Source organism: Bos indicus x Bos taurus, chromosome 19 (genome assembly GCF_003369695.1).
Source record: "Bos indicus x Bos taurus breed Angus x Brahman F1 hybrid chromosome 19, Bos_hybrid_MaternalHap_v2.0, whole genome shotgun sequence".
Classification (NCBI taxonomy): domain Eukaryota; kingdom Metazoa; phylum Chordata; class Mammalia; order Artiodactyla; family Bovidae; genus Bos; species Bos indicus x Bos taurus.
This window is the reverse complement of record NC_040094.1, coordinates 52,026,248-52,041,140: the sequence shown is the minus strand read 5'-3', so window position 1 is coordinate 52,041,140 and position 14,893 is coordinate 52,026,248. Positions and strand designations below refer to the sequence as shown.

General features: G+C 51.2%; 1 protein-coding gene and 1 long non-coding RNA gene across 2 annotated transcripts; one reads left to right on the top strand and one right to left on the bottom strand.

Annotated features, from left to right (window-relative positions):
* Window positions 1–1,080: 1,080 nt before the first annotated feature.
* MYADML2 (myeloid associated differentiation marker like 2) lies at window positions 1,081–4,865 on the bottom strand. Its single transcript, XM_027518957.1, has one exon. The coding sequence runs from the start codon at window positions 4,524–4,526 to the stop codon at window positions 3,603–3,605; it is 924 nt and encodes a 307-aa protein (XP_027374758.1). The 5' UTR covers window positions 4,527–4,865; the 3' UTR covers window positions 1,081–3,602.
* Window positions 1,885–6,576, top strand: LOC113878105. Its single transcript, XR_003506911.1, has 2 exons — window positions 1,885–1,970; window positions 6,164–6,576. It is a non-coding gene; the product is annotated as an uncharacterized LOC113878105 (long non-coding RNA).
* The last annotated feature ends 8,317 nt before the right edge of the window (window positions 6,577–14,893 follow it).

Here is a 14,893-nt window from a genome sequence, read left to right as displayed (position 1 = left end):
GTATGGAAGAGTACAACTAGCTAGGATTTTTTCCTTTCTTTCTTGTAATGCCTTTTTTTTTTTTTTTAATTACTTGCTAGGCTTCTTGCTTTATTTTCGGGAAGGGGGGATTGAAAACAATTTATCAAATAGCATTTAAGGTATAACACTATTTTGATACTGTATTTTGTCACTTAAATTTTTTTTTTTTAATTGTATCCGGAGGTGTGGAAACTGGAGAGACAGCCCCGGGCTTTCTCAGAATCTCAAAACTGGGAGGCACCTGGGAAGTCCAGGTCCCTCCCCCTGAGATCTGTACCCCTTCCTTACCCACTAGTTTCCCCTCTGTTAGTCTCAGGCTCAGGCGCCCTTTTAAAACTACATGGCCCTGGGGGTCACTGGCCTATTACCACCGTGACCCTCCCCAAACAGGCTCTCAGGGTGGGTAGTGGTCAACCAGAAGACAGAGGAAGATGACCTCCTAATGGCCCAAGTTCCCACAGAGCACCCCATGTCTCTTGACATCTTGTCTGCAGGGTCCATGAAATCTTTTGGCCCTGGATTCTCAAAAGATTCTCAAAAGATTTCTAGTTATCTTTGTGAAGGACATGCTCAGGGCTCATTTGAACTGAGCCTGCTTTTGGGGTTCAGAATAGTCTGGAGTCCCAGTCAGCAGCAAAGTTAAGAGCAAACGTAATTAGCGATTCTCATTAACAACCCATCCCCTCCCCTGCTTTTTTTTTTTTTTTTTTGGTTTTGTATCTTAAATGATGACAAGCTGTTCTGAAATGTAATTTCAGTGTATTTGGATGTTTGTGCCCCAGAAAGCGAAGAGTCGGACACGACTGAGCGACTTCACTTTCATGCATTGGAGAAAGAAATGGCAACCCACTCCAGTGTTCTTGCCTGGAGAATCCGAGGGACGGCAGAGCCTGGTGGGCTGCTGTCTATGGGGTGGCACAGAGTCAGACACGACTGAAGCGACTTAACAGCAGGAGCAGCAGCAGCCCCAGAAAGCAGGGCTGTGAGTTCTTGACATAATAATGACCAACACCGACACCACCAGACCACTGTGCAGTGAGCTCGTGTACACAGCAGATGTTCAGGCCTCCTTGTGTTTACTGTGGCGTTCAGTCCTCACCCTCTGAGGGAGGAGCTGTTGTAAGTTCCGGTCCAAAATGGATTGCTCAGGGAGTGGCCCAGACTCAAACGCATAGATGTGAAGCCGGGGATCCTACAGTGTTTTGACTGTATGTTATTAGAGAGGGGGCCTCCCAGGTGGCTCAGTGGGGAAAGAATGTGCCTGCAATGCAAGCGACCCAGGTTCCATCCTGGGTATGGAAGATCCCCTGGAGGAAGGCATGGCAACCCCCTCCAGTATTCTTGCCTGGAGAATGCTATGGCTAGAGGAGCTTGGTGGGCTACAGTCCATGGGGTTGCAAAGAGTCAGACGTGACTGAAATGACTTAGCACCCACGCGCGCACATATCATCAGAGAACAGAGTCCATCCTTTAAAAAGTATTGTTTTTCGCGTGACAACAACAAATAACTCCTTTCTCCAAAAAGAAAGAGTCCTCTGATCCAAGGAGTGAATATCATGAGGACATTCCCCATTGCAGCCTCCTGGGAGACAGAGGACATCTGCTACGCTTATCTTGAGCCCTGGAACCCCTCTCCTCCCCCTCTGTCTCTCCGCTCAGGACCTTTGAAATTTGGAGTGGATGGAGCTTTGGGGGCAGAAGATCACAGGGCAGTGAACAAACTGGGGACGTGTGACAGATAACTCATTTCAGAAACTGGGTTAGAAAAGGAAGGAAAACTGTTAAGGCCTCCCTGTGGGCTGAGAAGGGTGTGGCCCGTAGGCGCCTTTGTCACCTAGTAACATGCTTCCAACCCCCACCCTCCTTCGTCAGCAGAGCCGTCGGGACACCTCGGGACACAGGGGCTCCTGCCCCCTCCTGGATCTGCTGCTAAACTCGGGCCTCTGCAGGTGAAGGACCCCTGTGCGTGTGCCCTTCCCAGTGGGCAGACAGGCCATGTCTCTCTTACTGTGCATGGTGCCAGCACAGGGAGCCCTCGGACCCTGTGCCTAAAAGCTGCTTGGGCTCTGCTACCACGAGTGTAGTGGCCCCTCTGCCCACTGCCATGCCCAAGACCCCTGGGAACCGCAGTGGTGGTGGGGGTGCTGAGAACTCCCCACCCCCATCTTCCCCTGCTGTCACCCACTACTTCCTGGGGAGGCTGCCCCCCCACACACCCAGTATCCCAGCACCCCCCTCCCCCGCCACGGCTGCCTCCTTACTCAGCCAGGTCTAGTCTAGGCTCTTCTCTGGGAACATTGTGGCAGATGGCCCAAGAGGTGCAGGTGGCCACCACCCCCTTAGCAGAAACTACTCAGTGCAAATCAGCGTTGGTGTTTATTTCCTGCTCAAGGCCCTGGGCCAGGCTACGGGCTGAGCGGCTACTGTGCTTGGGCAGCTAGTGGTCTGCTCCAAGCTGGCCCAGTCTGGGCCCTTGAGTGGGAGAAGCTGGCTGGAGTGTGGAGAGCAGTGGCCCCAGCAGGCCCTTGTGGTCAGCTGCCAGGCAAAGGAACTCTTGAGCGGAGGTCGTTGGTCTGAGCCCCAGGGGGTGCTTGATACCCAGGTTCGTGTCTCAGTGGCTGCCCCAAGCTGGTCCTCCTCTGGATCAGGGCTGCCCCAGGCCAGCCCCCCCGGGTCCTTGGCAGGTACGGCAGGAGCTGCTACATCGGGGTAGATGCTGGGGGCCCAGCGGTGGCTCCCTGGTGGGTGAGAACCCAGTGTCTTCCTAGTGCTGTGCCCTTAGCAGTGTTGTTGGCCGCTGTGGGCCCCTCCAAGCCTGCGCTCTCTAGCTTGCTGAGGCTGCCCTACGCGACCACTCTAGAGTCCTTGCTCGGCTTCCGAGGCTGTGGCCACCAGAGGTGGGCAAGGCAGGGTCCTAGTTCCCGGCTCCTCTCCTCGTCCCAGCACAGATACCCCAGCAGGAAGGTATCTGTCTGGATCTTTCCAGGGTTCCAGAAACTGCCCCCTCCAAGGCCAGAGGAAGCACTGGCTTCCCACACCCCTCCGCTGACCTGGCTCTGGCCCTCTCCTGGGTTCCCTTCTGACCCCTTCCCACACCTCTGGGAATTGTCGCTCTTCAACTCTACTTAGGTGACTCAACCTAGATGTGGTCTCCAGACACTGATGGGCTTTTGGGTCAACTTTGTAATCCTGGTCTCAAGGTCCCCATCTGCATAGTGGGTCACAAGAGTGCCTGCTTCAAAGGCTTCTCATGTGTTACAGGGGCCAGCACTGAGGGAGGGCATGCCAGGAAATGGAGAGAGATGGAAAGAGAGAGAGAGAGAACGAGAGAGAGACAGAGAGATAGAGTGGGAGTTGCCTGGCGAGACTCCTCCCCTGTGACCTGTTCATGGCCTCCTGCCGCTCTGTCCCCTGTCTGTGCCTCCCTGAGCTGCACCGCTGAGCACTGCCAGAAGCCCAGGCATGACTCTCTTGGCTGCCTCCCTCCAATTCATCCTCACGGGTCTGGGTTCACCTGGGTCCTCTCATGATGCCTGAGCCCCTGGAGAGCAGAGGTGGGTGGGCTGCTGCCACCTGTTATGCTAGAAGGTGGGCACGAAGCGGATCCTCTGGGAGTAGGCCAGGTCGGCGACGTAGAGGAGCAGGTTGACGTAAGTGAAGGTGGCCACCACCAGCTGGCTGTCCCAGGGGCAGCTGCCCCTCGGGCAGTCGGGGGGCCGCCCAGGCTCACCATACTTGGGGTCGAAGCAGAAGACGGGCCAGATCACTGCAGCGCTGAGGTAGAGGAGCACGGCCAAGAAGGTGTACACCACCACCATACGGTCGAAGGGGCAGCCCAGGCCCCCCGTGTGACCCAGCACACTCAGGATCACCACCACCACTGTGGCCAGGAAGCAAAGGCTGTAGACGGCCACACACCATTGGGTGGCCACGTAGCGCCCATAACGGCTATCATGGACCAGCGCCCCAAATATGATGCAGGCCACGAAGGCCTGGACGATCTTGAGGAGGCCTGACACTGTGGCCATGTAGCTGGCCACCTGGCCTGGCCGGGCCCGGGTCAGGGCCACCTCCGTAGCGTAGGCCAAGAAGAGGAGCCCGGCGAAGACGCTGGCTGCCAGGCGGAAGTTCCTGGCTGTGCAGCCCTCGGGCTCAGGCGGACACTCCAGCCGGGTGAAGTATAGTGGGTAGATGACCGCCGCTGTAGCAGACAGCAGCGTGGCGAGCATGGCGAAGGCCGCTGTGAAGTTTCCCCAGGACAGGCGCAGACAGCCGTGTAGCCGGGTGAACTCGCAGGCCACCACCAGGACGGAGAGCGCAAAGCAGAAACCCCAGGCCGCCACGCAGAAGGTGCCCTGAACGCCCGAGAAGCCACCCCTGTGGGCCACCAGGCTGAAGGTGGTGCAGCCAAAGACCAGCTGCAGCACGCGGGCTGTGCCCACGGGAGACGTCACGGCACCCAGGTGCAGGTAGCCGCCCCCGGGGGGCTCCATGGTGCTGCCCATGTGGCCGGCCGCGTCCTCGCCTCACACAGTGCCCGTAAACCCTGGGGTCTCTCTCGGCTCCGTCTCCTGCGGCAGTGGCAGGTGCCGGCAGCCTGCAGTGGCAGTGACGCCGCCGGTGACATTGCAGCAGAGCAGCCTCTCTGCCGCCTGTGTGTATGTGGGGGGGCCGAGGCCCCCCCAGCACTATAAATAGGCGACCGGGATCAGAGCCCCGGAATAGCAGCCTGAGTGCCTGTCCCCATCCCAGAGCGACATCTGACCCTTGCGTCCCGCCAAGCCCCAGCCATTAACCCCTTGGCCGCTGGCACCGCCTCCGCCTCTGAAGCACCTGCTTCTGTCGGTCAGTCAGCTGCATTGCTGGGGGAGAGGCGGAGGGAAAAGAGCAGAAGGGACCAGGCACCCCAGCTCGAGCAGCCTCGGGCAGCAGTGCTGGGGGAGGGGCACAGAGAGAAGAGGACAGCAGCCACTCTGAGGCAGCAGTCTATCTGGGAGGCCCGCGGGGCTTGGTTCAGAGCTGGGATGGTGTCAGGACCCCATTGTCCTCGTCCCTCCGCCAGCACTCAGCTCTGATTCCTGGGAGGTGGTGGGGAAGGGGAGTGGAGACCCTCCTCCCGAAGATGCCCACCCTCATTCTCTTCACCCTGACCTGGGGGCTGAGTTTTAGCTTTTATTTGTGGGGATTATAATGGAACTTTTTACTTGATCCTCCTAGTCATGTAAAATCCTAGGAAAAACTCAACTCTCCCATTTTTAGCCTGAAATATTAACAAGAGGGACTTCCTTGGTGGTCCAGTGGCTAAGACTGTGGCCTCCTCAATGTAGGGGCCCAGGTTTGATCCCTGGTTGGGGAACTAGATCCCACACACCGCAGCCAAGAGTTCACGTGCCACAACTAAAGATCCTGCACGCCGCAACCAGACCTAGGGCAGCACAGCCAAATCGATAAGTATTCAAATGAAGTAAAATATTAAAAATCTATGAAATGTTTTTGAAAAGGAAAAACAAATTTTGACCGTGAAAGTAGTTTTTGTTCAGGCCCAATCAACACATGAAAAGTGTAATTAATTTGCCTACTATTCTATCACCTGGGTTCAGTTGCCTGAATATTGACTTTCTATTAGGTACTATAAGTTACCTAGAGATGATTCAAAGTATTGAGGAGAGGAATTACCTGGTGGTCAACTGATTAGAACATGGCACTTCCACTCTCGTGTCCCTGGGTTCAGTCCCTGGTTGGGGAATTAAATCCTGAAAGCCACAAGGTGTGGCCAATAAATAAATAAAAATAAAATAAAGTGTACGAGAGGATGTGCATAATATTATACTGTTTTATACAAGGGACATGGATATCAGTGGATTTTGGTATCCTGGTGGTGTGACTGGGGGTAGTCCTAGAACCTATCCCTTCTGACACAGAGAGACAATTATAAGTACAGTCTTGTGTGTATTTCCCCCAACTTTCCATTTAGAAAAGTTTCAGATTTACAGACGAGTTTCAAAATAGCACAATGAACACTCATATGTCTTTCACCCAGATTCAAGAATTATTAATATTTTGCCCTGTCCATGCTGTTTCTCCTCCTCCATTAATAATTAATAATAACATTAATTCTGGCAATGTGACAATTCTCCACTAGATACTTCCATGGACACCTAAGAGGGAGGCCGTTCTCCTGCAGAACCTGAATTCAGTGGCCACACTTGGGAAATTGAAGAATGATCACCTAATACACAGTCATGGGCTTCCCTGGTGGCTCAGTCGGTAAAGAATCCGCCTGCAATGAGGGAGACCTGGGTTCGATCCCTGGGTTGGGAAGATCCCCTGGAGGAGGAAATGGCAACCCACTCTATTCTTGCCTGGAGAATCCCCATGGACAGAGGAGCCTGATGGGCTACAGTCTATGGGGTCGTGAAGTGTTGGACAAGACTGAGCAACTAAGCACATACATAGTCTTTCAGTTTTCCCCACCTGTCCTGGAAATACACCTTACAGCATTTAAAGTTTTTGTGCCAGGATTTAATTGGAATTAAACATTGCATTTGGCCGTCATGTTTCTCACTTTCCTTTATTCTAGAATAGTCTCTCTCTCTCTTTTAAATATATTTCGTAACACTGATTTTTTTAAAATGCCCCAGCTGGCAGCTTTATTGGTGGTCTTTCAGCGTGTTCTGTCTGTTTCCTCATGTTTAGATCCTGGCTAAATGCCCTTGGCAGGAAAACCATGTGGGAGATGTCACCTGTCAGGAGAATCACAATGGCTGTACATCCAGAGTAAGAAGTTTGACCATCTGGTTGGGGTGGTGTCCATGTCTCGTGCCCCTGTGATTCTCCCAGGCATCCTGGCATCCCTTTATGCTTCTTATGGGCAGCATTCTCCATGAACACACACCCTCTTTAAAAGCTGAATTGTGCTGGTCATCCGACAACATGATTGTTGGCCATGTTTCCAGAGCAGTCAACATGATTGTAAACACAGGATTCCTGTCGATGTTCGGAGGGTTTGCAGGCCCTCAGACAGTGTCTGGACACTGCGATGGAGCAGAGTGGGCAGTGAGGTCTCACCAGGCAAACTTTTTATGGAGCCCCTTAGGAAGGATAACCCACCTCCTCTCTCCAGGCATCCGCAGCAGGTGCTCCTGACCCTGGACAAGGGAATGAGGGGAGCACGGGGCCTTAGGCTTCAGGGGTACAGACAAGCTGGTTCCAAACCCTTCTGCCCCCTGCTCAGAGAAACCTGGAAGGAAGTCTTGCACAGAGCGGACGGTTTAGTTTATCTCAAGCAGACATGTGCAAACTTCAGCCCAAGTTCATAGCTCAGCGAATCCTAACAGTGAACATGCCCACATTTCTCGACCACACAAACTGTCCTTGGGGCATCAGCCTTGCAGTACTCTTGGCCCCTGTTTCCATTCCCTTCGTACCCCCAACCAAAAGGGTTCAGGTTGTAGTACCTGAAGCCTTGGGCACTTTGGGGTGTCCCCAGGTGCTCAGGGATACCAGCACACCTGTGCAGGTAGGAGGCAGCCTCTCAGGCGCTCTGTGGCCGGCGTGGCGGGTGAGACAGGCACCTGACTGGCCTTCTCCCCAGGAAGTTGGTCCCCTTCCTCAAAATCAGACACTGCACTGTGCCTCCATCTTCTGGCACAACGAAGCCGGGAAACCAAATTGAAAAATGGGTTGACAGACGCTGGGCAGAGGCGAGGCACAACAACATGACCATCCTGGGAAGCCCAGCCGAGAAGCTCCCTGAAAGTGGTTGGGGCCACCGGGTTCTGAGTGAGGGTATGGAGCCCAGGTGAAGTGGCATCCTGGGACCCGTGTCCGTGGCTGTCCAACAGTGCCAGGAATGCCAACTAGCCCTCCACCTGGCCCCACTCAAAGTCCAATTGGCCCTTCGGAGCCTGGAGTCTTTCATCTGGGCCTGACCAGGCGAGAGCTGTGGCTGGTGTGGCTGGCCTGCAGGGCTGAACATGGCAGTGGGTGCTGTGCTGGGGATGGGGGTCAGTGTGTGGGTGTGGAGGGGGGACCTCAGTGAGGGAATCTCAGGTGCCAGTCAAGCCGAAGTCAGTACCATATGCTGGAACTCTCTGGGAAGCAAGATGCCCACCTTTGGCATCCTTACTTTCCTTCTCCACATGAGGAAGCTGAAGCTCTTGGCCTGAGCTGCCCAGCTTCCCGCAGCCACCCTGTGCCTGCATGGGTATGCCTAGAACTGCGATCAGCCATCTGGCTTGGGCCTACCAGGGAGCTATGTCCAGGCTTGAGTCCTCTCCTGGGCCCAGCTTTTCCTGACCCACTTAAGTGACTGCTGTGCCCACGTGTGGGCTTCCTAGGCAAACAGCAAGGTCCTACTGTATACCACAGGGGACTGTATTCAATGTCCTGTAATAAACCATAATGGAAAAAGAAAATGAAAAGAATACATACATACAGTCATCAAGACAGTATAGTACTGGCACAAAAACAGAAATATAGACCAATGGAACAAGACAGAAAGCCCAGAGGTAAAGCCCACGCACCTATAGGCACCTTATCTTTGACAAAGACGGCAAGAATATACGATGGAGAAGGGACGGTCTCGTCAATAAGTGGTGCTGGGAAAACTGGACAGTTATGCGTAAAAGAATGAAATTAGAGCACTTCCTATCACCGTACACAAAAATAAACTCAAAATGGATTAAAGACCAGAAACTATAAAACTCTTAGGAGAAAACATAGGCAGAACACTGTATGACATAAATCACAGCAAGATCCTTTATCACTCACCTCCTAGAGCAATGGAAATAAAAACAAAAATAAGCAAATGGGGCCTAATCAAACTTGAAAGCTTTTGCACAGCAAAGGAAACTATAAAAAGGTGAAAAGACAGCCCTCAGGATAGGAGGAAATAATATCACATGGAACAACTGAGGAAGGATTAATCTCCAAAATATACAAGCAGCTCATGCAGCTCCGTACAAGAAAAACAAACAACGCCATCAAAAAGTGGGCAGAAGGGGCTTCCCCAGTGGCTCAGTGGTAAAGAATCTGCCTGCTAATGCAAGAGACAGTTTCGATCCCTGATCTGGGAGGACTCCACATGCCGCAGAGCAATTAAGGTTGTGCGCCACAATTATTGAACCTGTGCTCTAGAGCCCACATGCCCTAGAGCCCATGTTCCACAACAAGAGAAACCACAGCAATGAGAAGCCCGTGCAGTGCAGCTAGAGAGTAGCCCCCACTTGCCGCAACTAAAGAGAAGACTCAGCACAGCCAAAAATGAACGAATCAATAAAAATTTTTTTTTTAAGTGGCAAAAGACCTAAACAGACATTTCTCCTGAGAAGACATACAGATGGCTAATAAACACTTGAAAAGATGCTCAACCTCGCTCATTATTAGAGAAATGCAAATCAAAACTATGATGAGGTATCACCTCATACCAGTCAGAATGGCCATGATCAAAAAATCTACAAACAATAAATTCTGGAGAGAGTGTGGAGAAAAGGGAACCCTCTTGCACTGTTGATGGAAATGCAAATTGATATAGCCACCATGGAGAACAGTATCAGTTCAGTTCAGTTCAGTCGCTCAGTCGTGTCCCAGGAGAACAGTATAGAGATTCCTTAAAAATACTAGGAATAAAGCTACCGTATGACCCAACAATCCTGCTACTGGGCCTATACCTTCAGGAAACGATAATTGAAAAAGACACGTACCCCAGTGTTCATCGCAGCTATGACATGGAAGCAAGCTAGATATCCATTGAACGATAAATGGATAAAGAAGCAGTGATACATATACACAGTACAATCTCACTCAGCCATAAAAAGGAATGCATGTGACTCAGTTCTGATAAGGTGGATGAACCTAGAGCCTATTATACAGAGTGAAGTATGTCAGGAAGAGAAAGACAGATAACGTACATTAATGCATATATATGGGATCTGGAAAGGTGGTATTGATTAACCCTCTGTAGAGCAGCAATGGAGACACACATAGAGGACAGAATTACAAACACAGGAAGAAGGAGAAGGTGGGACAAATGGAAAGAGTAGCTTTCAAAGGTATACATAACCATATATAAAATTAGATAGCCGGTAGAAATTTGCTGTATGATGCAGGGAGCTCAAATCTGGTGCTCTAACAACCTAGAGGGGTGGGAGCAGGTGTGAGGTGGGAGGGAGGTTCAGAAGGGAGGGGACATACATATACCTATGGCTGATACATGTTGGTATATAGTAAAACCCAATAAAGTATTTTAAGCAATTATCCTCAAATTTAAAGTAAATAAAAAAGGAATACATACATATATGTATAACTGAATCACTTTACTGTACAGCAGAAACTAGCACAACATTGTTAATCAACTGTATTTCAATTAAAAAAAAAAGTATCAGCTCCTTTTCTGAAAGAGGCCTTGAGAATCTGAGAACAAATCACAGCAAAGTCATCTTTCTTCGCTTTGCCAGTCGGGTTCTGCCCACCCACGAAGCCCCGGGGGAGCTCTGGGCCCCACCGTGGTCAAGGGAAGCGCTTCAAGGCTGGACCCGTGGTGAGGATCCCTGGACCCTGGCATGGGCCATGCTTCTGGTTCTAGACACTGACTCCCAACTGGTTGGCCACTGTGCTGCTTGGCAACAATGTCTTCTGCTTTTGAGCTTTTGCTAATGTGTCACAATTACAGAAGCACAGTGATTCTGGATTGACAGCTTCTCGTACTATGGAAATGTCAACACAATTTTAAGTGAGTTTGGTTGGAAGTCACCTAAAGTTCAACAGTAGGGACTGGTGAGTAGACTAAGAAACATCCCGTGTGAGGTACACTCAGGCTGCCTTGAGATCACCTTGTAGAAGAGCAGAGTGACGAGGCAGGAGATCACAGGGGCAGTGTGGGAGACTAAAGGGCCCATGGCACATCTGCATCGGAAGATAGAAAGGCTGGGTAAACGCCTGAGGATGCCCTGCCATCACCTCCAAGGTGAGGCGCAGCGGGTGCTTCTGCTCTTTGGATTTTCAGTATTTTCCCAGTTTTAAACTAAATAGCTATTACTTCCTAAACCAGGAAAAGAGAATAATTAAAAAAAATAAATGAAGTGCATTTTGCTACAGTTCTAAACATGGTTAGGTTTATATTCTTGTATAAATAAAAAAAGCTGCTTTAAAAATTTTTTAAATAACTAAATAAAGGACTTCCCTGGAGGTCCAGTGGTTAAGACTGCACTTCCACTGCAGGGGGCATGGGTTCAAGTCCTGGTCAGGGAACTAAGACCCCACGTGCCACATAGTGTGGCCAAAAAACCCACAAAACTTGCTTTTACAAAATTTTAAAATAGACTTTATTTTCTAGAACAACAGTAGACACACAGAAGAAATTGACTGGAAGAGGTCCTATATTCCTCACATCCAGAGTGTTCTATCGGAAACATCTTTCAGAACAATTGTTACAATTAATGAGACATTGGCATATCATATCAATACATTATTATTAACATTTATTCAGGTTTCCTCAGGTTTAACCTCATGCCCTCCAGCTGCTCCAGGACCTCTCCTGACCTCACATGACGAGTAGCCATCACGTCTCCTTCAGCTGCTCTTGGCCAGGAGGGTCTCTCAGACTTTCTTGGTTTGAATGACCCCAGTGGTTTGGAGGAGGGCTGGGCAGTGATGCACAAACTGTCCCTCTGCTGGCCTGTCTGATGTTTTTCTCGTTATTAGTCTGGGCTTGTGGGTTTGGGGAGGAAGACCACAGAGGGGAAGTGCCCTTCTCATCACGTCCCCCTATGGCCGTGCTCTCAACGTGACTCCTCACCTTTTGCCCTTGATCACTTGGCTGAGGTGTGTCTTTCAGGTGTCACCTCTGAGGAGTTCCTCTTTCTTTCTCCCCCTTCCCATCCTGTTCTCTCTGGGGAGAGGACCCACACTTGTGGCCCACACTTAAGGGGAGTGTATTCTCCCCCTCCTTGAGGGGACAGTATCGACATAAATTATTTGGAGTGCTTCAAAGAGGTTGGTCTTTCCTCCCCCACTTAACTTTCTTCAATTATCTACTTATATCAGGATCGACTTGAGGACATTCATTTTATATTTTGGGTTACAATCCAAAACTACATTTTTTATTCTGTTGCTCAAAGCCTTCCAAGTGTGCCTTGACATACCCCATCAGTGGGGGTTGGGGTTTGTTTTCAGCACCTCCTCACTGCAGGCACTGCAAGATATCCCAGGCTCATCCTGCGCATTTCTCCCCAGCCTTAGAACCAGGTGTTTTCCAAGAAGCCCTGGTTCCTGTTACTGGAGACGGTGTAAGAGACCAAGATCTGGACTTTTCTGGTGGTCTAGTGGTTAAGAATCTGCCTGCCAGTGCAGGGGACAAAGGTTCGTTCCCTGGTCTGGAAAGATTCCATATGCCTCGGGGCAACTAAGCCCATAGGCCACAACTACTGAGCATGCACTCTAGAGACTGAGAGCAGTAACTGCTGAAGTCTTCGGGCCCTAGAGCCCACGCTCTGCAACAAGAGAAGCCACTGCAATGAGAAGTCTGAGTGCCGCAGTGAAGAGTAGCCTCTGTTCGCTGTAACTAGGGGAAGCCTGGGCAAAGCAATGAAGACTCAAAGTAGCCCAAAAAATTAAATTAAAAAAAAAAGAATTGGCCACTTCCACTCCAGAGGGCATGGGTTCAATCCCTGGTTGGGGAACTGAGATCCTACCTGCAATGTGGCTCAGCCAAAAAAAGAAAATAAAAATAAAAGAAGTTGAGACGTCAGGGTAGACAGTTCCGCCTATCACTTTGATCATGCACTGAACACTACAGGTTTGACATCACTCACTCGCCTTATGGGTCCCAGGCTCATTTTGCCAATGGTACCCACAGTACTTTGGCCACCTGATGTGAAGAGCCAAATCATTAGAAAAGACCCTGATGCTGGGAGAGATTGAAGGCAGGAGGAGAAGGGGACAACAGAGAACGAGATTGTTGGATGGCATCACTGACTCAATGGACATGAGTTTGAGCAAGCTCTGGGAGATGGTGAAGGATGGGGAAGGCTGGCGTGCTGTAGTCCATGGGGTTGCAAAGAGTCGGACATGACTGAGCGACTGAACAACAGCACTCGCAGTAAGGCACAGACGCTGGAGGTAAGCTAAGCCTCCGTCCTTTATCAGGAACATGGGGAGAAAGGATTTATTCATTTGGTGAAATCCCATTGGGCCTAACCCACAAGTATCATGTTCAGTGGGCCTGGCACGCCCGAGACACACAAAGCCACCCTGTTACTCTTCTCAGTCTACCTCATACAGAGTAAGGCATCTGTCTGTGCCGATGTCACCACCCGCCGCCCTTCTCCACACAAAGAACTGGCCTCCAGCCAGCGCCTCTGGGGTCCCTCCCCCAGAGGCCCAGCTCTGACTGAAGCATGGACCCCTCCCTCCATGCAAGTCTCCCTTGGTAGGTGAAGGCCAGGCCCCTTTTGGGTCCTCCCAGCCCCCATCACCGACTCGATGGACGTGAGTTTGAGTGAACTCCAGGAGTTGGTGATGGACAGGGAGGCCTGGCGTGCTGCAATTCATGGGGTCGCAAAGAGTCGGACACGACTGAGCGACTGAACTGAACTGAACTGAGCTCCCTCTCCCACTGGAAGGCCACTGTCATGCTGGGAACCCTGTTCATGCCTCTCCAAAGAGGCTGCTCCCCAAGCCAGCAGCCACCCCAGGGTCCCCCTTCTTTCATCTTCAGCCTTTGGCCACACCCCTCCCTGACCTCACTGTCTCCCTGGGTCAGTGAGACTCTGTGGCCTCCCACAGGAGCCGTCCACACAGGAAACCACAAATGGGCCATTTAAGCTCCCCTTGGGGAAGACAACTTCAGTGGGTCCAGAGCTGGTCAGACTTCAGGGCATACTCCCAGTCTTGGGGGGCTGTTGAGAGGATGAGGTCTCCGTGATGCTCCCCACTCTGGGATTGAAGCTGCAGGCTGCCTGAGAGAGACTGGGTGGTCGGAGGCTAGGAGCAGGGTCCAGGCATGAATCCTTCCTCTGTCCCTTCACATAGCCTCTTCAGGCCTCAGTTTCTTTTTTAAAATTTTTATTAAGATATTTGGCTGCATCAAGTCTTTCCTCTATCCCTTCGCATAGCCTCTCTGGGCCTCAGTTTCTTTCTTTTTTTAATATTTATTAAGATATTTGGCTGCATCAAGTCTTTGTTTCAGTATGTGGGATCATTTGTTGTGGCTGGGGGTGCGGGGGGTGGGGGCTTAGTGGCCTCAAGGCATGTGGGAGATCTTAACTCCTCAACCAGGGATCGAACCCGTGTCCCCTGCATTGGGAGGCAGATTCTTAACCACTGAACCACCAGGGAAGTCCCAGGGCCTCAGTATCCCAATTTGCAAATTGAGGCTTGTAATAAGACCTACTTGCTGGGCACCGGGGGAATCAGGGTGTCATGTGTGGGGGGCACCTAGTGCAGGGAACGCTGAGGAAGCCAGGTCTGTTGGAGAGTCATGACCCGGCCACCTTTGGAGGGGGTGCTTATCAGTATGTCACAAAACCCACAGGGGCTCACTATCTTCGATGCACATGCCACCTCGGGGTGCCTCCATGGAGATGCCGGCCCGTGAGCCTGTATGCAGTGGCGCTGACACAGACTAGTCACGCGGCCCTTTGTACCTGAAGACAGTATGAAGCACAGAGCTCACTGAAGACTGGGAATGTTCTCTTCAGTCCTAAGTTGCAGCAGGAGGTAGAAACCAGGCAACGAGTGTATGGTGTGCAGTCACACGTGAAGGACAAGATTGTGTCTATGTGTGTATGTTTGTGTGTGTGTGTGTATGTGTTTATGGGGAGGCTGTGTCCTCTGGGACTAACCACAGAAGCAGAGTCAAGGGCTGGCCTAG